This window comes from Medicago truncatula, chromosome 2 (genome assembly GCF_003473485.1).
Source record: "Medicago truncatula cultivar Jemalong A17 chromosome 2, MtrunA17r5.0-ANR, whole genome shotgun sequence".
Lineage (NCBI taxonomy): Eukaryota > Viridiplantae > Streptophyta > Magnoliopsida > Fabales > Fabaceae > Medicago > Medicago truncatula.
This window is the reverse complement of record NC_053043.1, coordinates 50941892-50966054: the sequence shown is the minus strand read 5'-3', so window position 1 is coordinate 50966054 and position 24163 is coordinate 50941892. Positions and strand designations below refer to the sequence as shown.

General features: G+C 34.5%; 3 protein-coding genes across 3 annotated transcripts; 2 read left to right on the top strand and 1 right to left on the bottom strand.

Moving 5' to 3' along the window:
- LOC11420985 (protein LURP-one-related 12) lies at positions 1-2346 on the top strand. Its single transcript, XM_003597856.4, has 2 exons — positions 1-372; positions 1660-2346. Exons 1-2 carry the CDS (start codon positions 112-114, stop codon positions 2068-2070), a joined length of 672 nt encoding a protein of 223 aa, XP_003597904.1. The 5' UTR covers positions 1-111; the 3' UTR covers positions 2071-2346.
- Positions 2347-8142: 5796 nt separating this feature from the next.
- On the top strand, positions 8143-11144 carry LOC11432027 (G-type lectin S-receptor-like serine/threonine-protein kinase SD2-5). Its single transcript, XM_003597853.3, has 2 exons — positions 8143-8439; positions 8523-11144. The coding sequence occupies exons 1-2, from the start codon at positions 8429-8431 to the stop codon at positions 10975-10977; spliced, it is 2466 nt and encodes an 821-aa protein (XP_003597901.2). The 5' UTR covers positions 8143-8428; the 3' UTR covers positions 10978-11144.
- A 128-nt stretch (positions 11145-11272) lies between these two features.
- Positions 11273-17209, bottom strand: LOC25487954 (uncharacterized). The gene is made up of 3 exons (XM_013610115.3): positions 16467-17209; positions 15861-16033; positions 11273-11693 (listed from the first exon to the last, which is right to left on the bottom strand). The coding sequence occupies exons 1-3, from the start codon at positions 16962-16964 to the stop codon at positions 11537-11539; spliced, it is 828 nt and encodes a 275-aa protein (XP_013465569.1). The 5' UTR covers positions 16965-17209; the 3' UTR covers positions 11273-11536.
- Positions 17210-24163: the final 6954 nt, after the last annotated feature.

The following is a 24163-nucleotide window of genomic DNA, read 5'->3' as shown; positions in this document are numbered from 1 at the left end:
TTTTTTTCCCTTAACATCACAAATAATAGGGCAGGAGACCCACATCATAATTCACATTCACATGTCAAAACCTTAACTCCAAACTTTCCATTCCCATTTTCCATCTTTGAAATGACCCTTTGTATGGATTCCGACTCTGCCGCAGAAAATATGAAAGAGTTACAAGAAGAAGGTAACTACGTCTTCAAAGAAGAGATTCATTACACAGTTCTCAAAACCTCTCTCTTCTTCTCCGGCGATGGTTTCACCGTCTATGATTCTCATGGTCAACTCGTTTTCAGAGTTGACTCATATGGACCTGATTCTCGTGACCTAGATGAGCTTGTTCTAATGGATCCCGACGGTCGTTGTCTCCTCACTGTTCGCCGGAAGGTACGCCGCCGTTTCTTTCTTCTTTATCACTGAGTAACACTTAGCAAATCGAATTCGATGTTGTACAACGTTATTATATTAAGATTTTTATGATTGTTGATTCGTAATCATTTGTTTTCCGTATTCACCGTTACTGTCAAAAACAGATGTTGTGTAACTGTTTTATTGCTAAATTACAACATAATAAAATGATACCGATCAAGTTGTTAAAATAAAAAATATGATCAAGGATTTTATGATTTCGGTTGTTACAGATGTTGCGTCACGGACTCATTTGCTTGCCTTCTGAATTAATCGTCATGTTGTGTTGTGGATTGCAATCGTGCATGTGAATGAATCACAACATTGCACAAATCTTATTAAACATGTTTACACTATCATATGATTTATAATAACCTACTTTCTTTTTGTTTCTTCATAATTTCATAAGCGTGGTTCTTTCATAATTTTGTAATGAATCTTCTTATAACAATCAAATCAACCAATAATAAATCCATATTTTAATGTTTTTAGAAGAGACAAAAGCATAATAAAAAAAAAAATCAAATGTGGCAATAAATTTGTTCCTTACAGCTTGTCGAGCGTGTCACGGTGTTTTCTCGTGGATTAATTGTGGTTCGTCGCATTTGTTTCCCTAGTTCTTCTTGTTTACTATGAACGCATCGAGAATTGCTTCATTTATCTACTTCGTTGACTCTCAATGTATGAGAGATAGATATGTTTAATAGATTAGTGAAACTCATTTTAACGAGTTTTATTGATCTTTCACCATATTCCAATACAAATATTTTATTTTAAACTTCTTAATATATGCACACGATAGAAAAACCCATAAAATAAATATTAAAAACATAGACCGTACGATTCTTGTTAAATTATGTCCACTAAAAAAATGAGTGATTGCAAATTAACAAATCCCTTTATAGATTTGTGTGTGTGTATAGTTTACATTAACTATATTTTGTTTTATAGTAGTATAACTGTTCATAAGTCAACTATTACCGGTGCTATGCTACTAGCCTACTACAACACAACGGTAATCATATATTATTCAAGCTAAAATCATAGTTTATTTTTCGTTACTGGAGATTTTGGAGAAGGGGATTTGTTCTATTCTGAATTCTATAGGGCACAATTTTTTCTACGATTGAATTAATAAATCTCACAATACTCATTTTATTAAACAAATGTTAGAAACGTAAGTATACATCATACAGCATTTGTCTTATATGTGCACCATTGAATTGCTTCATTGATTTGAATAAACTTAAAAATCATGTGAAGCAGAGGCCGAGTCTACATCAACGGTGGGAAGGCTTTAAAGGTGAAAGAAGAGACGGTGATAAACCTACCTTCAGTGTGAAGAGGTCATCTATGATCGGACGAGCACGTACTGGAGTAACAGTGGAGGTGTACGATAACCCTGGTGAGGAGTACCACATTGAAGGTTGCTTCTCTCAACGTTGTTGCACGGTTTTTAACGGAATGAAGGAAAACGTAGCTGAGATTCATCGCAAAGTGGACCCCACCACAGGTGTTATGCTTGGAAAAGAAGTGTTATCTCTTTGTGTTAAGCCTGGTTTTGACGCTGCCTTTGCTATGGGATTCGTTCTCGTCCTTGATCAAATCAACGGTGATGGTTCAATTGGTGATGATGCAACTGCGGAGCCTACGGTACACCCTACTACAGAAGAATAAATTACTCTGGGTTTTGTTTAATTTAATTTAACCTACTAATCTTTGGAGTGTCCCTCACGAAGGGGAGTTGGATCCACTACTCTAGATCTCTGCCCCTTCTTTTCAGTTTTCTATGTGATCCTGTAAATTTTATTTTATTCGATTCATAAAAATACACATCTACATTAAAGTTGAGAGGTTATCTAAACTTTTGAGTATAATTAAAAAAAGGTTATCTGAACTTGAGAAAACAAATTCAAAGGTTATCTATTCTGCATGAATTATCACTTTTATGAATGGTTTAGCCACTTTCAATATTCTAATATATATATGAAGATATGATATGCATGTGAACATATTATAATATTTTCTAGAGCCTGTTATTGGATGATTGGGCGGGTGCTTATTTCCAAAGGTAGATTATGCTAAACCAAGTGGGTTTAATTTAACAACAACAAAAAAAGTATCTTTTTTCACTGAATGCATTTGTGCATTCCATCACATATACCGAAAACATGACACGTTTCGTGACTTTTGTGAAGGAATGGGCACGTACTAAATATCATTCCTCTTTAGAACAATCCTTGTTAGATCCTTTTTCGTATAATTAAGTAGTAAGTGGATACCTACCTTACCTTACCTCAAAAAAAAGTAGTAAGTGGATGCCTTTTGATTTTGTACCCCACACCCAACTACGTGAGATAATCCAGAGGCCCCACGAATATATGTATTTTTATAGAGGTGTTTATAAAGTTTTCGTACCATTTTGATTAAGTTTCGATTTATTTTGATTTTTCGTCTGCATCATGCAAAATTGCAATTTTTTTTCAAGTGTGAGTTCGAAAAAGTGTCCTGATTAAATATGAATTTTTAACGCGCCTAAAATTTAAGATTCGAAAACATCAAAACATCAACCTAAAAATTGAATTTTGAGATGCTTTTTTGCAGACACCTCTATAATAATACATATAGAGGATATGCAAATTTTCGTAGTATTTTGACTAATCCTTAATTTATTTTGAATTGTTTACTGAAACGCGTAAAATTACAATATTTTTTCAACTGCGCGTCCGAAAAAGCTTTATAGACATTGAATTTTTTAATTATTTTTTGCATTCATATTAAAAAAAATAAAATAAAATCCTATCTACCAAAAAAAAAAAAAAATCCCTAAAAAAATTAAAATTTTTCAACAACGGATATAGATTAAGCATGAATTTTTAATGCACCAATAACTCAAGAAACCAAAACATCAAAACGTCGATCTAGAAAAAGAAATAATTGGCAGAATTTTTTTTGCAAAATGCATTCTTTCCAGCATTATGGACAAAAGAAACAACAATGGTGTTATGTTCATTCACTCACGTGCCCCCTCTTCTTAATTTTAATTTTTTATTTCTTTAATTATACATGTGGAATTTGTGGATTAAAAAAAATAAAAAATAAAAAAAATACCCAGGTGGCATGCCACGTATGGTTGACTCGGTCAAAATCGACATTTTGCAAAAGGGGGAAAATATGAGAGGTAATTTTTGCCTTTTTTTTTTTACTAGGGGGTAAAAAGTGAGTTTAAGCCTTTAAAATATTAACGGCTGTATGTTTCTAACTTATATGATTGCAAATGCACCTATTGTTGTGGCATGACTTATTTTCATTGCATTTTGAACTCACAGCAACTTCTATATTGACACTTCCTCTAATTTATTTGTAAGATATGTTGCTTATTTCCACCATTGAAGTTACCTCGTTGTTGTAAGCATGATTCATATATATTATACTTGATCATTGACAATGGGATTATCCACATTAATCATCACAATATCTTCATAGATAAATTAGAAAAGCACTCAACATTTTCTTCAATTGAGAAGCCCATGTTTTAATTCTAACACAATCACTCGTATTATAAAAGGTGCAATTCTTCACATTAATGTTTTCCACATCTTCTCCGTCATCATTCATTCTTATTAAGGATTCAAACACTAATTCCTTGTCCAAGACTACAAGTGATGGTGTTTGAAGCATTGGTAAGAATAATGATATTGAAAACTTTGATGTGATGAATTGCACCTTTCGTGGCACAAGTAATGGTGTTAGAATTAAAACATGAGCTTTTTAATTGAAGAAAACTTTGAATGCTTCTGATTGTCTTTTCAGATGAATAATGTAGATGATACCATTGTAATTGATCAAGAATAATATCTGGATAATGCCTGCAGCAATAAAGTACCTTCAAATGTGGAAATATAAGCAACATGCCTTGCAAAAATATTCGAGGAAGTGGCAAGACTGAAGTTGCAGTGAGTGTCAAATGCAGTGAAAATAAGCCATTCCAAAACATCATTGGGCAACATTGATTTGTGGCATTATGGCAGTAGAGGAGGTCTAATTAAACAATGGATTCGATTCCCTAAGCAATTGATTTTCACATGTTAATGGATTGTCGTCTAATTTGTATGCTTGAAACCTTAAGCATATATGTCGATTTCAATGAAATGCATTATCTTCTACTTCTACCAATCATTTCTTTGATTCACCTTAAGCATATATGCTTGAAACCTTAAGCATATTATGGCAGTGAATTTCTAGAGCATATTGATGCAATTTCCTAGTTACTGTTCCTGCAGCTCATCTTAGAAAGTAGATTTTATTAACAAACAATAATTGATATATTGTAAAGGTTACAAGGACAGCGTCACATGATTTTTGATATATTAGCAATGTTTAGTGTGTTAATGATTGCCACTACAGAGGGAATACATGCTATTGGCTTTCTTAGCTCCATCAAGAAGTAAAAATATTGATCAAGCAATTTGTATTTCTTTCTTTGCTTTCATTCTCAAGTCCCAATTGTCTAAGAAATTCTTTGTTATTAAGTTAGTTTACTTCAAAACATATTTCTAATTTTAACTAGATGTTTGTCATCCTTTTATTTTATTTAAAGAATTCTTATGTAGTACTTAAGAGTTGGAACCTGTAATAGTGAGAAACTTGAAAAATTGGAGAAGCCAACATAATCTTAAAAAGACAATGGAGAAAAGGTGGACTAGAAAGTAGAAATTTTGCTAAACCGGGTACACTATTTTTTACACTAAAACCTTTACTTTCTCTAGCGGTGCTTTTTTGTTGTTAGAATTTGCTAACATTGTTAGTAGGATTGTACTAGAGTTATAGGGAAAAAATTGATTGTATTGTTGGATATATTTTAACCGAGGATCAAAATAGATACAAATTAATGGCATGTTTACTAAAATTTTTTAGTTTAATTTTTTATTTTAAATAAAATATTAGGTCCAACTTATTTTTTGGCTGACCCTAATATATAACTTAGTAGAGATCGAGACAATCTTTCCGGTCCTCATAGTTAGTCTCAGTTTTCACGGAGCTATCTATCATGAAAGAATAAGGAATCATTGAGGAATTATAAATTTGATTTATTATTTATAATTCCTCAGTGACTCCTTATTCTTCCATGAATGATAGCTCCGTGAAACTCTGAATGAGACTAACTATGAGGACCGGAAAGATTCTCTCGATCTCTACTTAGTTATTAACAATCTCGATTTAGATTTAAGAACTAAGAAACCTACTTCCCTTACGAATGAATCTACTGAATCCCATAAGATTGTCAATGGAAAACGAGAAGATTCTAACATGGTGTCTTAAGGTCATATCTTACACTATCGATAAGTCCATTGGGCGAATCATCCCACAAAATGACAATGCCAAAAGTTATCTAAAGTATGCTCGTTCACCCGTTTTGACAATCTTAGCGGTGTGCGAGAGCAGATAATGAAGCTAGTGAACTACTACAATAACTCTAAGGATCTTAAGGTTGAAATTAGTGAGAGCACCTTGATGTCCTTGAGTCATATCCTCCTCACTTTGATGTTACGAGGACTTCTTACAATACCTAAAAGACTGAATGCACTATTGATGAGATGATTGCTACAATTACCCATGCGGAGTCTCTCAGAAAGGTGAATTCTTAAAGTGTTTAGTTTGTTGCTTCTTCTTCTGCCACAAAGGATGTAATGAGAAACTTTCATGAAGGAAAAATAATTATGATGATAACAAATAAAAGGGAAAGGCAGTGCAACATATGGAGCCTACTAAAAAATCACGAAAGAGAAACTGCCGTAAAGAGATTTGCAACTCCTACGAGAAGTATGGCAAGGTGGATGATGGCTATTTCCTAAAAAGAAAAATTTAGAAGCAATGCACTCTAGTTTGTTTTGAATCTAATATTGTATATTTACCTTCTGATACTTGGTGGTTAGACTCAGATAGTCAGATGCAACCATTCATATCGTGAATTCGACTCGAATCTAACCACCAAGTATCAGAAGGTACATCTACTATATTAGATTCAAAACAAGCTAGAGCTAAGAGTGTGCATTGCTTCTCAAGTTTCCCTTGTAAGGAAATAGCAGTCAACCACCTTATAGCCATACTTAGTGCATTACTTGCAAATATCTTTATGGAAGTTTCCCTTATATGTTTTCTTTTTAAGCTTCATATGTTGCACTGCCTTTCCCCTTTTCTTATCATTAGAATAATATTTTCCTTTATGAAAGTTTCTCTTGACATCCTTTGTGCTAGAAGAAGCAGCAACAAAATGAACACTGAAATTTCACCTTTTTGAGAGACTCCTCCTCTTGGATAACTATAACAATCATCTCATCAACAGTCCATTCAGCCTTTTGGGTATTGTATGAAGTCCTCATAACATCAAACTGAGGAGGCAAAGACTCAAGAGTCAAGACTCTTGAGATCAAGGCGCTCTCATCAATTTAAACCTTAAGATCCTTCAGATCATTGTAGCAGTTCAATAGCTTCATGATATGCTCTCGCACACCGCTAACATCATCATACTTGTCATATCAAACAACGACAAGTACTCATATTTCTTGACATTTTCAAAGTGGGTGAACTTTTCACCAACACACTTCATATAATTTTTGGCATATTGTCTCCGCCTATCTTTCTGATCTCTCTTCCTTCTATTTTTCATATTTTTGGCTTTGACCAATTCAAGGTGAAAAAAAAATGGGGTTGGCTAACGCTAAAAAAGGGGAAGAGAGGATAGCTTTGGGGTACGCTCACTTCTGCATTTTTTTAGGGATTATCGATCGCTCTTTTTAGTGGTGAGGAATAGTGCGTGAATGGCGGTTCTCAGACAAGGGAATCGTTCCTCTCTAAAAAAAAAAAAAGATAGGCTAGAATGAATGCTTCTATCGATAGAGCTTTCACGTCATTTTGTGGGATGCTTTGTCTAATGGACTTCTCCATAGTGTAAGCTATGACCTTAAGACACTTTGTTAGACCCTTCCCATTTTCCATAGAGGGTCTTATGGGATTCAGTAGACTCATTGGTAAGGGAAGTAGGCTTCTCAGTTTTTAAAACTAAATCAAGGTTGTTGATGTTGTTCCCAATTCCAGTAATCATTTATCTCATATATTAGCATGTTAGTTTAATTTCAATTTGTTTAGAATCTTGTTTCTGCTCAGATTCTTTTCTATTTGACTAATAAGAAACGCCTTTTTCTCTTGTTTTTGCAGATTGTTGAAAAGATACATGTTAAAATATATGCTTTTTGAAAGAGTTCCACGAAGCTACTATGTCTGTTATTTGTGACTGAAATTATACCTTTAACCATCTTTCTAGAGAATAAGTTTATAAAAAATATACTGCAATTTTTTTGGCTTTCAATGTCTTCCATTTTGTAATAGATTTTTAGTTTGTTTCCCAAGTATTATAACAGAAATTTAATATTTGAATTCTTGTGCCATTTTTCTCTTCCTAATTTTTTATTGTGTGGATGAATAAATGGACCGCTATATAAATGTGTCAGCCCTTTTTAATAAAAAAAAAAATGGTATAATCAAAGACAACGTTTTGAAGTGTTCTCTGAAGTATTTTATGATAATATATTAAACATTTTTTGGGTTGTAAACGTTTGTTTATATTGTAGATGATATAATTATGGAAAGGAGTGAATCACTCATGTAAACCCCTATATAGCATGTGCATCTTGGTAATTTCTTATGGAAATGACTTTATTCACTCACTAAAAATCATAATGTGACAGTTACCTCAAAAATGGGGAAAGTAATGTTCCCGTACCACAATGCAACTACTCAACTTAGCATCAACCCTACCATCATAATTACACATAAAGTGATAACTCAAGACATCAACCTCATTCTTCCCATGACCTTAAGATGACTATGACTTACTCATTTATGCTCTCAAAATTTACATGACTTACTAGCCACAACCTTCTCATCCTTTGGTTTCTTCATAGTACATTTCCTCTTATGCCTTCTTTAGTCTAAAAAGATAGCATTCTTACATAGTTTCTGTTTCTACCGTCGAATGGAAATCGGGTATGTTGTTAGTAGTATGTATGTAGCATTGCATTTTTTATAATTATTATGTAGTTAAGCTAAAATCAGATGTTTAAATGCAGTTATAAAATGATGGGCTTATTGAAAAATGGAACCTTGATATTGTATATGTTAATGCTCCTTTTGTTAAGAACCTACCAAGCCAAAGATCAACACATTCAGAAGATATATCCCGGATTCAGTGCATCTCGTTTGGATTGGAATGACAATAACGGTTTCTTCTTACTATCCAACAACTCAGCTTTTGCTTTTGGATTCTTTACAACTCTTGATGTATCGTTGTTTGTTTTAGTAGTCATTCATTTGAGTAGCTACAAAGTTGTTTGGACTGCAAATAGAGGCTTGCTTGTTAAAAACTCTGACAAATGTGTGTTTAACCATAGTGGAAATATTTATTTGGAAAGTGGAAATGGTTTTGTTTGGGAAACAAACACAGCAGGACAAAAAGTTAGGGACATGGAATTGTTGGATTCAGGAAATTTGGTTTTGTTTGGTGAAAATGGGAAAGCTATTTGGCAAAGTTTTAGCCATCCTACTGATACACTTTTACCTGGTCAATCCTTTGTTGAAGGAATGACTCTTAAAAGTTTCCCGAATCGAATGAACTTGTTTCATTTTCTAGGTTATATACAAGGTGATTTGGTTCTCTATGCAGGTTTTGAAACTACACAATTGTATTGGTCTTTAATGGGAGAAGTTGGTAATAGAACTCGAAAAAATGTTACAGGTAAGACTAATAAGGTTCACTATGCTTCTTTGGTTTCTAATTCATGGAACTTCTATGATAAAAATGGAATTTTGGTTTGGAAAACTGTATTTTCTGATCATTCAGATCCCAAGTCATTTTATGCTGCTATTTTGGATCCAAATGGTGCAATCTCTTTTTATGATCTTAACAAAGGAAAATCTACTAATCCTGAGGTATTTAAATTACCACAAGACCCTTGTGGAGTTCCCGAGCCTTGTGATCCTTACTATGTTTGTTTCTTTGCGAATTGGTGTGAATGCCCTTCCCTTCTACGATCGCGTTTCAATTGCAAACCTCCTAACATCTCAGCATGTTCTCCTAGGAGTTCAACAGAACTTCTTTATGTTGGTGAACATCTTGATTATTTTGCACTTAAGTATGATGCACCTGTTTTGAAATCAACCTTGAATTCATGCAAAGATGCTTGTGTAAAAAACTGTTCTTGCCTTGTGCTTTTCTATGAAAACAGTACTGGTAGATGCTTTCATTTTGATCAGACCGGGAGCTTCCAACGGTTTAAAGGGAGCACTGGTGGTTATGTTTCATATATGAAGGTTTCAACTGATAGTGGTGGCAATGATGGCAGCAGTAGCGGAAAGAAGAACATGCTGCTAGTTTTTGTTATAGTGATTCTCACAGTTCTTGTTATAGCTGGTCTTATAACTGGATTTTGGTGCTACAAGAAGAAGAAAAGTTTTGATGAGTATCCTCAAGAAACTTTAGAGGAAGATGATTTCTTTGATGGTCTCTCTAATATGCCAGCACGTTTTACCTATAGTGCACTTGCTAGAGCAACCAAGGACTTCTCGACGAAAATCGGTGAAGGAGGATTCGGCTCGGTGTATCTTGGATTACTTGAAGATGACACACAATTGGCAGTGAAAAAATTGGAAGGAGTTGGACAAGGAGCAAAAGAGTTCAAAGCAGAAGTATCCATAATTGGAAGTATTCACCATGTTCATCTTGTCAAGCTTAAAGGGTTTTGCGCCGAAGGTCCTCATCGCCTTCTTGTGTATGAATATATGGCAAGAGGGTCTTTGGATAAATGGATCTTCAAAAACAGTGAAAACACTTTGTTGTTGACTTGGGAAACAAGGTACAATATTGCAATAGGAACTGCTAAGGGATTGGCCTATCTTCATGAGGAGTGTGAAGTGAGGATCATACACTGTGATATCAAACCACAAAATGTTCTTCTTGATGATAATTTCATGGCTAAGGTTTCGGATTTTGGATTGGCAAAGCTAATGAGCAGAGAACAAAGCCATGTATTCACAACTCTTAGGGGAACAAGAGGGTATTTAGCACCAGAATGGATAACTAACTACGCGATTTCGGAGAAGAGTGATGTGTTCAGCTATGGAATGCTTTTGCTTGAGATTGTTGGAGGAAGAAAAAACTATGATCAATGGGAAGGAGCAGAGAAAGCACATTTTCCTTCTTATGTATCAAGAATGATGGAGGAAGGAAAAATAAGAGAAGTTATTGACCAAAAGATAGATATTGATGATAAAGATGAAAGTGTTGTGACTGCTCTTAAAGTTGCTCTTTGGTGTATACAAGATGATATGAATTTGAGACCTTCCATGAGTAAAGTTGTTCAAATGCTTGAAGGTTTGTGTCTTGTAAATGATCCACCTTCTTTATTACAATCAAGTACTTATTCAGCTTACTTGAAAATGAGTAGTGGAGAAGCTAGTTCATCAGGACAAGCTAGTTTTTATAGCAATGTGCCCTTGTCTTGTGTTCAGTTATCAGGACCAAGATAAAATATGCATTGCACTATGTGTTTGAGATTTGTTAGAACTAGTTCAATATTGTTGAAAATAGTTAGTAGTTAGTTATGATTAGTTTTCATTTGGTTATATTTGTTACTTTATGATCACTATTTAAAGTGATCATACATTGTAATCTAAATAAAAATAACATTATAGTAGTTATTTTTTTTATTTTTTTTTGTGTTGGCCGGGGTTTGAACCCCGAGCCTTGCATATATTATGCATTGTCTATATCAACTGAGTTAAGTTCACGAGGACACATTATATCGGTCTAGAAGCAGACTTATTCTCTACCAAAAAAATTCATATATTTTCAAAAGATACAACAGTGGAATTCTCAGTGGCTTACAATCCTACATTCTCTTATATTATTGCATAACATAAGCTATATTATATATTTACAACTATAAAATCACCTCTACTAATCAACCATAATCAATTCCCATTTTCAAGGGATGAAAAGGACATGCAGTGAGTGATTGTTTTGTAGCCCATAAGTGTCATTTGACTAATAAAAGATAACCAACTTCACTCAGAAGAAGCAGAGAGGTTAGATTTTAGAGGCTGCAGTGACATGAGAACGACCATTAGCTCCTAGAAAAAGATCAGGTGAATGTGTATGGCTCTTATCAGTTTTATGTTGGCAGTCATTATCTTCATCTTCTTCAGCATCCCATAGGAATTTTGCATATGAAGCCAAGACATAGCTGATGTGATAATAATATTAATTTACTAATTAGTTTTTATATATTACATTCAAGAAAAATCAGGACACAAACAAACCCTTGTTATTTGTTTGAAAAAAAAGCATGAAAAAAAAAAAGCAAAACGTCTAAAGAATTTTTCTTGGACGATCAATAATTATTTTTGAAAATTAGTAATTACGTAGTTGTTATAGTTCACCAGAGTTTGAATCTGGTGTCCTCCAACTTCCTAGTCCCTTAACACAAATAGTTGAGCTACCCACCCCAAAGATAATTTAATATTATCACAAGTTCGCTAATGACTAGAACTTCCTTTGTTCCTGATCGTTGGTCTTTGAAAATCGGACACTTAGAAAAAATCAATTTAAATAGATAATAGACTAATTTACCTCTTTTTGATTGCATTTTTTACCCTTGTTGTCCTTATTCACAATTTTAATCTTAAATTTTCATAATGTTCATTACACTTAAATCTTAAATCATAATATTGATTTTTTTTTTTTGAAACGGCTAATATTATTAAGCAGAGCTAGCACGAGAAGCACTCAGCCCGCGAAAGGAGGAAAAAGAGTACAAAGGATGCAAAACAACTAAAAGCACTCAAACTGCCCACCACTCGATAAAAAAAAAAACCCTAAAAGGCCTGCCAAACAGCGCAGGGCCAAAGCTCATGACGCAGCAGCAACAAACACAGCTGACTGCTAAACAGGAGCACCAAAAACAGGATAAAAACTACTAGGCCTACCCACACAGCTCACAACAAACGCACACTAACAGCAGCACAAACAACCTAGAGAAACAGCTGCTAACTGCACAGAACACACCAGCCCAAAAACTGACAGCAGCCACCAGCCAAACTGCAACATAACAGGAGGCAAAAACCAGCACAGAACATCCAGCACCACTGAGACGGAATCAACCCCGAAAACCAGACAACTAGCGAAGGAAAACCAGACAGAAAACGATACCTTCAGCAGACAAACCAAACAGCACAAAAACAACTATCTCAATAGACACAACTTCGGATTCCAACTTCACTCATAATAAAGGCAGGCCGGTATCTTAAGGCTGGATAGGCACCACCTCCACGATAAAACTTTAACCTCCTCAACGATTTCCAACACTTCCTTCACCTTGTCATTAAATATCTTATCATTTCTCGCTTTCCAAATCACCCAAATTGTCGCGTGCCAAATGAGTCTAAATCCCTTAATCATCTTCTTATTAGAGGCTCCCGCATTCCAACAGAGCCAATGATTAAAAACACTTTGCGGCATTATAAACATACTATCAACCCACTTGAGAAGCTCCAACCAAATCCCTCTAGCCACCGGACAATGCACAAAAAGGTGATTAGATATTTCCATTTCCTCCTCGCACAACACACATCTAACCGAAACCTCCGGGGGGAGGGCATTCCTTCTACGAAGATTCCACCGCGTCGGAATACGATCAAGCAAAACTTTCCAAGAAAGGGCCACCACTTTTGACGGAGCCGGGCTTTTCCAAAGTTGAGAAAAAACTCCCAACTCCTCCACACTCCACCTATTCTCCACAATCCAGCTACCTTCAAGCTTCCCCATACATAGATTTAACTGTAAAATTCCCATCATCTTCAAGCTTCCAAACCCAAACGTCTTCACCATGAGTCCACACATGCCCCTCCAAATCCTCCAATAAATTATTTAACAATTGTTCCTCCCACACAAAAAAACGCCACTCCACCACCGGCCCATTATTCACCCCCATATTCGCCACCATAGCCTCTTTTTGGTTTGACATAGAGAACAATCTAGAATATTTACCTCGAAAGGGAACTCCACCCCTCCATCTCGCATACCAAAACTTAGTATTAACCCCGTTCCTCACCTTCCTAGCCACCTCTTCATTGAACCAACTCGGCCCACCACAACCCTCTAGATTGACAATATCCTTCCACCACCTAGAGGAGTTTGAAGGACAACAATCATTCTCATTATCCACCAAATCACCCGCCCTCTCACCATACCTCTCCATAAGCACCCCTTTCCAAAGCGTCTTTTCCTCAGTCAATAACCTCCACCTCCACTTAGCCAAAAGACTAAGATTCACCACCCTAACGTCCCTCACCCCAAGACCACCGTTCCCCTTTGGTTGACAAACTGATCTCCACTTCACCCAACTAATTTTACGACCCCCCATCACCCCTCCCAAAGAAATTCTCTTTGGATCCTCACCAACTTCCTCCACACTTTATCGGGCATCTTCAAAAATGAGAGATAGAAAATAGGGATAGCATTAATCACCGAATTAAGGAGAACAATTCTACCTCCAAAACTAATATATCTATTCCCCCAAGAATTCAACCGGGACGAAATATGCTCCAAGAGAGGCTCCCATGTAGTAAGACTCCTCGGATTTGCTCCCACCGGAAGCCCCAGATACTTGAACGGAATACTACCTTCGTTACAATTCAAAAAGTTACACGCCATAACCATAAACTCCCTTTCAACATTCAACCCCATCAAACAACTTTTAAAGAAATTAACTCTTAAACCGGACACCATCTCAAAACCCCTTAAGAGAGCTTTCAACACCCATAAATTTTCCACCGTAGCTTTCCCCATACAAATCGTATCATCCGCATATTGAAGGTGAGACAATTCCATTCCTTCCGGATGCATCCGGATTCCTTCGAACATATTGAGCCTACTCATGTTACGCATCAACCCACTAAAACCTTCGGCCACCAACAAGAATAAAAAGGAGCTAAAGGATCACCTTGTTTTAGGCATCTTTGAATGTGTATCTCCTCCGTTGGACTACCATTGACAAGCACGGACATACTCCCTCCACACACACACGCCTTCATCCACGCAATCCACTTCCTACTCAAACCCACTCTACCCAACATATACTCCAAAAAACTCCAATCCACCGAATCGTACGCCTTCTCGAAATCAACCTTAAGGATCAACACCTCTTGATTGGACTTATTCGCCCAATCCACCACTTCGTTGATCACCAAGACACCATCCACCAAGTTTCTACCCTTAATGAACGCCATTGAGATGAAGAAATAATCGAGTTCATAACACCGGCCAACCTCTTTGCCAATACCTTAGATAGGAATTTATAAAGACTACCGAGCAAGGAAATTGGACGGTAATCCTTTAACCCCATTGGCGAGGAAACCTTTGAAATCAAAGCAACGAAATACGCCAAAAGACCTCTAGGAACCACCTCATTAGCATAGAATTGATCGAACATTATCCTAACCTCATCCTTGATCAAATACCAAAATTCTTTAAAGAAGGCAAAATTAAAGCCATCCGAGCCCGAACTTTTATTACCATCACTTTCCTTCACCACCCTCACCAACTCCTCTTCCAAAAACGGCGCAATTAAACTTGCATTTTCCTCCACGATCATATTATTGATTAACTCCCTCTTTCATTATTTGTGTCAAATTAATTGTTCACCCATTTTCAATGCAATATATCTAATAAATATAATTTTGTTATTGCTATATTAGCTACGAAGATTCCACCGTCGTTTAATTGTGGTTAGTTTTTGTCGGATAACTGTGGGACACATAAATGAGCTCACAACCAAAACAATTTCTAACACGAGATAGGGATGAAACCCTAGGCTACTTCCTTAGGGGGGTTCAAGACCCTTGCCACTTGGACCAAGTTAATGTTGGTAACATAAAATTTATTTATTATATATTTTTAGATTTTGTAAAGGAATAAAGGAAGAACTAATTATAACTTGAATTTTTAAACAAATCAATTTTTGCAGCAAAAAATAAAAACCTAAAAGACCAAGCGTTAGGGAGCAGAGCGAAAAGTATCACATTAACAAGCTTTAGTTGGAAATTATAATGTTTATGTGGAGAACAAAATATGTTACAAAAGGAACAAAAGATGCATCTAGTTCTATATAGATAAATGACTTTTAAACATCAAGATCTTCATCCCCTGTATCATTTGGTTTATATTTGCATTATTGAAATGTGTAAATTATAGAAGATAAAAAGCAAAAGAAAAATATATATAAACATCTACCATGTCACATATATAATGTCTCTAGTTTGATGTTCAAACAATAAATTTCATGCAAAAATTAGGAGAATGTATATACATAGAGGAAAAGACATAATCCACATAGATTTAAGATTTATCTTACCAATCATTTGGATCACTTTGAATAGCTCTATCAAAATAGGCTTCAGCTCGATCAGCATTCTTCTCTGTTTGCCATATTAAATCAGCATAGAGTGATAAAGCATCAGCATCACTAGGGCTAGCCAAAATGGCTCTTTCAACATACTCCTCTGCTTTACCATAATCTCCACGCACCTACTTTTCAAATTGAACATCAATTTATTCATGCGACAAACTATATATTATAATCATAATACACTATACTTTTTTTTACATTTTAATTTCTCAAAATGATGATCCAATTACAAAATATTCAACATAGCCTACTCTTCATTTATATATTGTATGTAAGTATTTGATCTGACATATTAGACTTAAACTTTTGGTTCATAGTTTTTGAATCCAGATTGCATGCAGTCGGTACATTGATGATTGTTGGATCTAGATTAAACGATTCAAATTTCAAGTTCGGTATTTTAGTTTTAAAAAAAATCAAGTTATGTATTGAAATATGGAGCGTCCTATCTCGATCAACAACCATTAATGTGCTAACCGCGTGAATGCGATTAATAACATGATCAAGCTCAAGTAGTGAGTCACTCTTACTCAAATAAACCAAATTAATTACCTCTTTCAAAAACTTGGCATAATTTCCAAGTAAAAGAGAATTATTTGGGTTTGCTTCAATCATATTCTGGTAATAAGCATCAGTTTCATCTCTACCATAATTATTTTCCCATCCATTTCCATTTCCACCACCTGAATCTCTTCCACTACCATTACAACCACCACAAATACTTCCACCATCACACCCCATACCACCACCACCCATTACTAAAGTTTGCAACTTTCCAACTTTCTTACCACCTTCGTCATGATACAAAACTTGCTTATCTAAACTAGAACTTGAAAACAGTTCTCTCATTGAAGGTGTTGTTTTTTTCTTGTGAAATTTTTGTTCTATTTCTTCTTGATGATGATTCTTAAGAAGTGGTGCAGTTTTTTTATGTCTTGGACTTGCAAGTGTTCTAGGAAGGTGGTGATTGAGTTCTTGTTCAGAAGAAGATTCCATTGAGTGTGGAAGGAAAGAACTTGGAATTGGTGCACTATAGCTTCTTAGTAACATTTTTTCTTTTTGAAGTTTAGAAAGAAAGTATATGTATATGATGCTAAGAAATAAATGGTGGTTGGAAGTTTAAGGATGCGGTAGCTAGGGAGTGAAAAGTGTTGAAGTAGGAAAGAAAAATGATAGTAGAATAGAAAGACAAAGAGAAAAAGAGAGTGATATAGATAGGGAGAATGAATGAAAGAAGAGAAGAGAAACTACCTTTGTTGAGACATTAAGAAATGAGAACGATAGAAAAAGATACGTGACTAATTTTTATTCATGAAGTGGTGTATATATGGCGGCATTAGATCATGAAAATACAAATTTCATGATTAAGACATATGAGAGAATTAATGGATACCTCCTCCCACTCTATTTGGATTTGGTGCATAATTTAAGTCATGTAGTTTTCAATCCCAACCATCTAATCTTAACTTAATGGTTGGTACGACTATTTTAATTTTTTTTGTTAGTAGTTGGATTCACACATCTTAAAAGTAGGAAATTTCAATTTTGAGTTGTTATTATTAGTATTATATGAACTATACGAACTTATATTAATATGTAAGTTCAAAAGCTACGTGTAACTGCGTGTTTTTTGTCCTGTCGAGAATTCAAATCTCTTGCTAAATTCTTAATTATTGACTAATCACACTATGGTAAACTACTCATTTATGTTAGACTTAATACGAATTGATTCTTTAAATAATTACTCATTAATAACTTGCAATCTTTAGTTTTTTAGAGCGATTTACATTTTTAATTTAGATCGGTTTGAATATCAATGTTACACCCCCACTCTTTTATGTTAATTAGTATTAGTACTATGATATCAACATGTTACACCCTCACTCTTTTATTTTAGTTAGTACTATAAAACAAACGAGATATTTTAAAACAAACTTCAAATTGGAAGTGTACCAGCACTTGTATTGGTCAAATTTTAATGCAAAATTAAGATATTTACTTCACTTATCCTAGGTTATCCTAGGTATTGTAGTTTTTGCGGGTATAAATCCTTTGCCCATTTTGATCATTCCTTTCGAGCTCTGCCTCATAGACACGTTTGACATTATTGGATGGATTAGTGGGCCCATGCCATGCCATGTTTCTGTTCTTTATTAGCTGCAAAATTGACGGTCCAAAATTAGTTTTAATGTGACATCACCTATTTGGGTGAACTAGTTGCATCCTTTGTTGGTATATGGCGTTGCCTTATAATTGGTCATTTTATTACACTACTTTAGTCACTATGGTTAATAGACTTGCTAGATATTTTAAGTCAAGACAAGATATGGGTGAAGCAGTGCAATGTTATCACTTATCATAGATAATTTGAGTAAATGATATACATAAATCTTATTGATATCTTTTCACTGCCCACTAGCTAGGCGTGAATTAAACAATCATATCATATCCATCCATATACTAATAAATAATGTTACTTAATTTTGTCTCATAACCCCGAGATAATAATAATTAAACTTGGAGTTTTGGACTCATAATTGCTTCAGACAATGTTATTCAAACATCTAAAATTTGATAAGTATTTGAAACCTTATAAAAATACATTATTTATAATTATTGATTTGAATGATAAAAAGAATGTACATAGATTGAAATTATACATGAATCGTATAAAATATATTGTTGGATAGCTATTTTATTGTTCAAATAACATTTTTCATTTGCTATCACTCATCTCTATCTCTTCATCTTTTCATTATATAGTTATAACATTTCTCAATTTCTTTTTCGTTTCTAACTTTTATTTTTCACATTCCACCGTTTATCTTTAATCTTATTATTAACTTAACGAAGGTGTTTTGAATTGCGTTAAGACTCGATCCACAAAGAGTCCATGATCCAACCAAATAATCAACACCGTATGAATTAATCATATGATCCACGAAAGAACAATAAATTAATCCTACGGAAGTTAAGTTTGACATAAACACTAGATAGAAGGCAGTTTTTGGATGTTTGCAAGCAGCACATGCTTAAGATTTTCTTCTAGCTATCTCAATTGATGGGTTAGGTCAGTATATGTCACCAATGGAGTATCGTACTATCCTTCGATATCGTCTTATGATTCCACTATGTCCTATTGATGAGGTGTGTCCTGTTTGTCGTAAGATGTGTCTGGATACTTTTGGGAGCATGTCATTCATTGTAAGGAGCTTCCCGGCTTTAAGTACATGCATCATTTTGTTAGATATGTACTTTTTGATATATTCAGACGGGCGGGAGTATCAGTGAAGAAGGAGGGGCCTGTGAACTTTGTGACTGATCTACTAGATAGAAGATTGACACTTAGGCCTGCGGATGTTATGGTGTACAAATGTTTGGACGAAAACATGCATGTGTGGACTTGACTGGGGTTTCACCACTTGTGGGTTTAGGGGTCGGGGCTTTTACGATAGGACAGACAGTCCTAAAAGCTGGTCAAGCAATGTGGCCAAACATGAGAAAGCGTGTTCTGACAATCAATCAACATGCTTTTATATTGTTCGCTTTTGACACTTTCGGCTTCCTAGCATCAGAGTTTGTTGACCTTCTACATAGATTCCAAAGGGTTATGCATAGCAATGTTATGTCTCCTAGGTCCGTGAATGTTGTGTTTACGAGGATTTAATTTAGTCACTAATAACAAATTATAAGTTCCCATAAGCATCCATAAGTGATTCCTGAGACCTTGCTAATCCACGTGCGGTGCTAGCAAGAAGCGACTGTTGTATCCTGGAGAGTATTAGCTATGAGACCTATCGCATCGGATAACTTATCCGAGGTGGCGAAATACTCTTAAGCCCAGTGCATTTTGCATGCCTCAGTCAATAATCGAGAAGTTTTCTATTCTCTATTTAATTTGATGAACAGTCATATTTACTTGTTCTTATATTTGTGTTTGATTTATCAAATATAATGATTCTATGTATATTCTCAATTATGGTAAAACTTCTAAGCTCTCTTACAACTTTCATTGACTTGAACATTAATTAGTGTTCATGCAGTTACACGACCTCACATACATTAGCAACGTCGTCATCTATGAATTCCGATCAACTTAGGCCGTCGTCTTTTAGGTTTATTCGGGATCAAAAGAAAACATAGAAACATGTAACAGGAAATTAAATAGACAGTAGTGGCTGTGGTATGTCATCCAACTAATTAGAGATGAAAAAAAGCATTTTAGGGAGGTCAGAACCGAAATAAAGAAATATATGAACAGCGATACATGAAGATATTTGATGCTTTTACTACTATTATGACCCATCTTTCAAATTCTGTGGTGATATAATTCAATTCATACTCCTTTTCTAAGGGTGAACAGTTGGTAAACAACAAAAATGTCGCATTCAGTAATTGCTCCTGAAAATTGATGCCAATGAAAATGGACGGTTGCCAACATACCCTCCCAATTTCTTAGTTATATTTAATTCGTCACTTTCATCATTAATAAGAGTCTTATCACTTCAAAGTCATTCATAAACTAATGTCATACTAACCTGTGTACTAAAGATATATATGTTAATCTCAAGTAATAATCAAGTCTTAAAAATAAGAGTTTTTAACCTTGAAAGGGTTTGTTTGGTGGTCCGGATAAGAGACATAATATAATAATTGTTCTTGTATCTTGTCTAATTCAAGTATTTGATGAGACAGTCAGATATAATAAGTTAATCATGATATTTATCATCGTTCACTTCTCTAGTCAATGGATCATCGTATTCTCTTTTCTCTCATTCCCTCTTCTAACTATCTTCCTCTCCCTTAATCTTACTACCCACTTTGTACTCTTAGTACTCACATGTTAATGTTATCTTTCTCTTAATCTTACTACCCACTTTTAATGAAATAAAATATAGTTTATTTACATATACACAAAAGTTACACATGAGTGGAAGATAAACGAGCAACAAGCTAAGCCTTTTTAGATGAAAAAACTAATTCTCATAAACACAACATTCATGGACTTATAAGACATAATATTGTTATGCATGACCCTTTGAACTCTATGTAGAAGGACACAATCTCATCCAAAAGTTACAATGGTTTTTCCTTTAAGAAAAAAAAATTAAGATGGGTTTTTATTGATCTCTCTACTCTCTTCTCAAACACCCTACTGCATTTCAGATTTTTTTTTTCTTCTAAAATCATAAGGCGTGCGAGAAAGTTGGAGAGTTAGAAAAGAAATTCTTATAAGTTAATAGGAGATTCACATAGGAAGCTAGCCCCAGACCTATGCACTGTAATCGGCCCAAGACATTCACAACTAGGCCCTTGCTCATATTATAACTCACTGCTGCTGAAGGTGGTCGAAAAACAAATTTTGAGAGAGATTTTATGAGTTTTAAATTGAAACTATTTTGCTAATATGAGCTACCTTGTTTCAAAATAATGTTCAGTAATACGCTTTCAAAAAAAGTTACATTATTTTCTAATACGATAGACTTTTTAGTGATCTGTTGATTGGGTCTGTCCTATATGGCAACTTGTATGATTATCAATAGTAGTGGTAAGCTTCACTCTAAACACACTAATAGAGCTACCATACCATATAAGGAGAGTTTCATTAACATAGAATACCATATATGCTTCATAAGAGTCAAGAGAATACAGACAGGTAATGACTTCATTGGGTGAATAGAATTTAGCTGAATAATAAATTGGTTTTTTTTCCTCCAAAAAATAACTTCCAACTGTAATTTTAAATGGACTAATGAAATTTCGAATTAAAACTTGGAGAGTTCTTTGATACCCTGTAGTTTTGTTGGATAATGATATTCTGAATCAACTAATTCAAAATTTTATTTATTAAAATAATTAAATATAAAAATATGACATGATATTAAACAATTGGATAAAACTTTACGATGCCATTTGATCCACGTATCTGATCTCGCTTAATTAATGAAACAACACTTAATTGTTGTTGACAGTGGTGGGTTCATTCTCAAACTCAATCGGTCCTCCGTTTAGGCTTAGCTACGTTTGTCAATGTGAAAACGACTTCTGTAACTCTACCTTAGAAACGCCAATGCTATCATTAAAGAGCTAATAACACTCATCAATTGTTGGAACACTAATAACAATAGTGGAAAAAAGTTGGAATGAATAAACATCTTAGTAAGAGTTAGTGTTGGTATGACTTAAAAATGTTTCACATTGGAGAACCATAATACTTAGTAAGTGTTTATATAAGTGGAGGGTGACCTACAAGGATGTGTGTTTGGGGTACCAACTTTTGCGAACGGGTGAGCACTTACGAAATATATATATTCCACACGCGCAACAACGATGCCCGTCCGGCCAGGCTTGGGCTTGGGTAAAAAAAATATACTTTTTTGTCACTTGAAAATGTTACATTAATTTTTTTGTTAATTTAATCATTAATCTGAACGCGTTTATCTGTAATAAATTTGTTACGATCCGATATGATCCAACAGAGTATCCGAAAGATTCTGGATATATCAACACACGACGAAAACGCCGAACTTAATCCTTAAGTCACTCTGTTTTTGTTACGAACTACGCCTCACTTATCCTTTACCCCGAAATTGACAGTTGATGCTTCTTGTGTTTTTCCTCTCTTCTTTCTTTTTCGACTTGTGTTGACGAGTCCTTCTTCTATTCTTCCACTTCTTCTGGCCCGTCGATTTCGAGTGGTCTTCGTACCATATAGAGTGGTTTAATTGAACGATCGATTACTTACGGTGCAGTACATAATCGAGTTGTTTTAACCTGAAGGCAACATGATTGTTAGTCTACCTTACACAAACTCGGATAGTGCCGCGAAACGTTTTAAAGAAAACAATATAATCGTAACTCAACCCGATAATATTTCGATAGTAATTTCAATTTTATTAAAGGTACTTTTCTCAACTCGAAAAACAATATTAACATTTCTCAAAAATGAAAATCACTTCTTGAATTTAAGTCATTCGGCTTTCTTTTTACTGAAAATAAATGTTGTACCCACCTATGCTTAGCTTGTCCGAAGCTGACAAATGGGTGAAAATGTTTTCATAGCATTGAAATGAAATTGGTTTGCAGTCAAATCAAGTAAAATCTTCTCTTGAGTTCCAAACATTTTTGTCTCCTATATATGAACCCCCGGACCCCACTTTATTATTACGGACACAACTGCTGCGTTCTTTGCCCAAACTCTGCCTCATCTTGGACAAGTTAAATGCATCAACATTTACATTATTAAACACATAATGTCATTATGTTTTTGCAATAAAATAAGGATGTCAATTTGAAAAATGAAATAGTAGGTACAATTTCTCGTGCCTTACTTGTATATTATCATCAAGTGAAGACTTGATTAAATCATCTCAATACGTTTAAATTCATTAAATTTTTCTACTTATGTTAAAGTACACTTTTTTATGATAAAATTTGTCCATAAATGTACTTTTGGAGGACACAAAAATTATATACTTTTTCTGAATATATATTTATGAAGTGATCTTGGGTGTAAACAATTTCTCTCTACATATTTATAACCAAAATTGACTATAGAAACAAAACAAAAAAGGTAACTTCAAGATAAATTGGAGTAACTTTTAACTAATTTACTAGAAGCACATTAGATTAATAAGATATCCATAAAAAAAAAAAATGACAATAAGGCTAACATATTAGCTAATTAACATGTATACCTACATCAGATCATAGATCAATATGAAAGAGTACAAATCCCCAAGATATAGAAATTACAACTCTTGATGGAAAAATTTATTTATATATAGAAATTAATCATGGTTGAAACAACTTATTCCCACATCTGCATTTCCATGAAAGGAGATAATAGCTATCATCTTCCTGAGAGGACTCTAATTTGAAGCCCTTCATCTTCCTTTTTCTTTGGTGATCATGGTCATTAACAACCACAGTAGCCATGCATGGTCTACACTTCATGCACTTGTTTACACAAACTGGAGGTTTTGACCCTATTGCCACTTTCCTTTCCTCTAAACTACTCTCCCTCCTCATCTCATCACACAATACAGTTCTACCTTCAACAAATAATAATAGACATAAAAATAAAATAAAAACCAATATACGATTAAACCCTAAATGCATGTTTGTGTTAACGGCGGTCAAGTTTAAAAGTATTACGATATACTTCGTCTTGTACAGAGACTTGATTAATAATAAAATTTTGCCGTTTTAAAAAAAAAAGTATCATGGTATATTAACGTGATTTCATC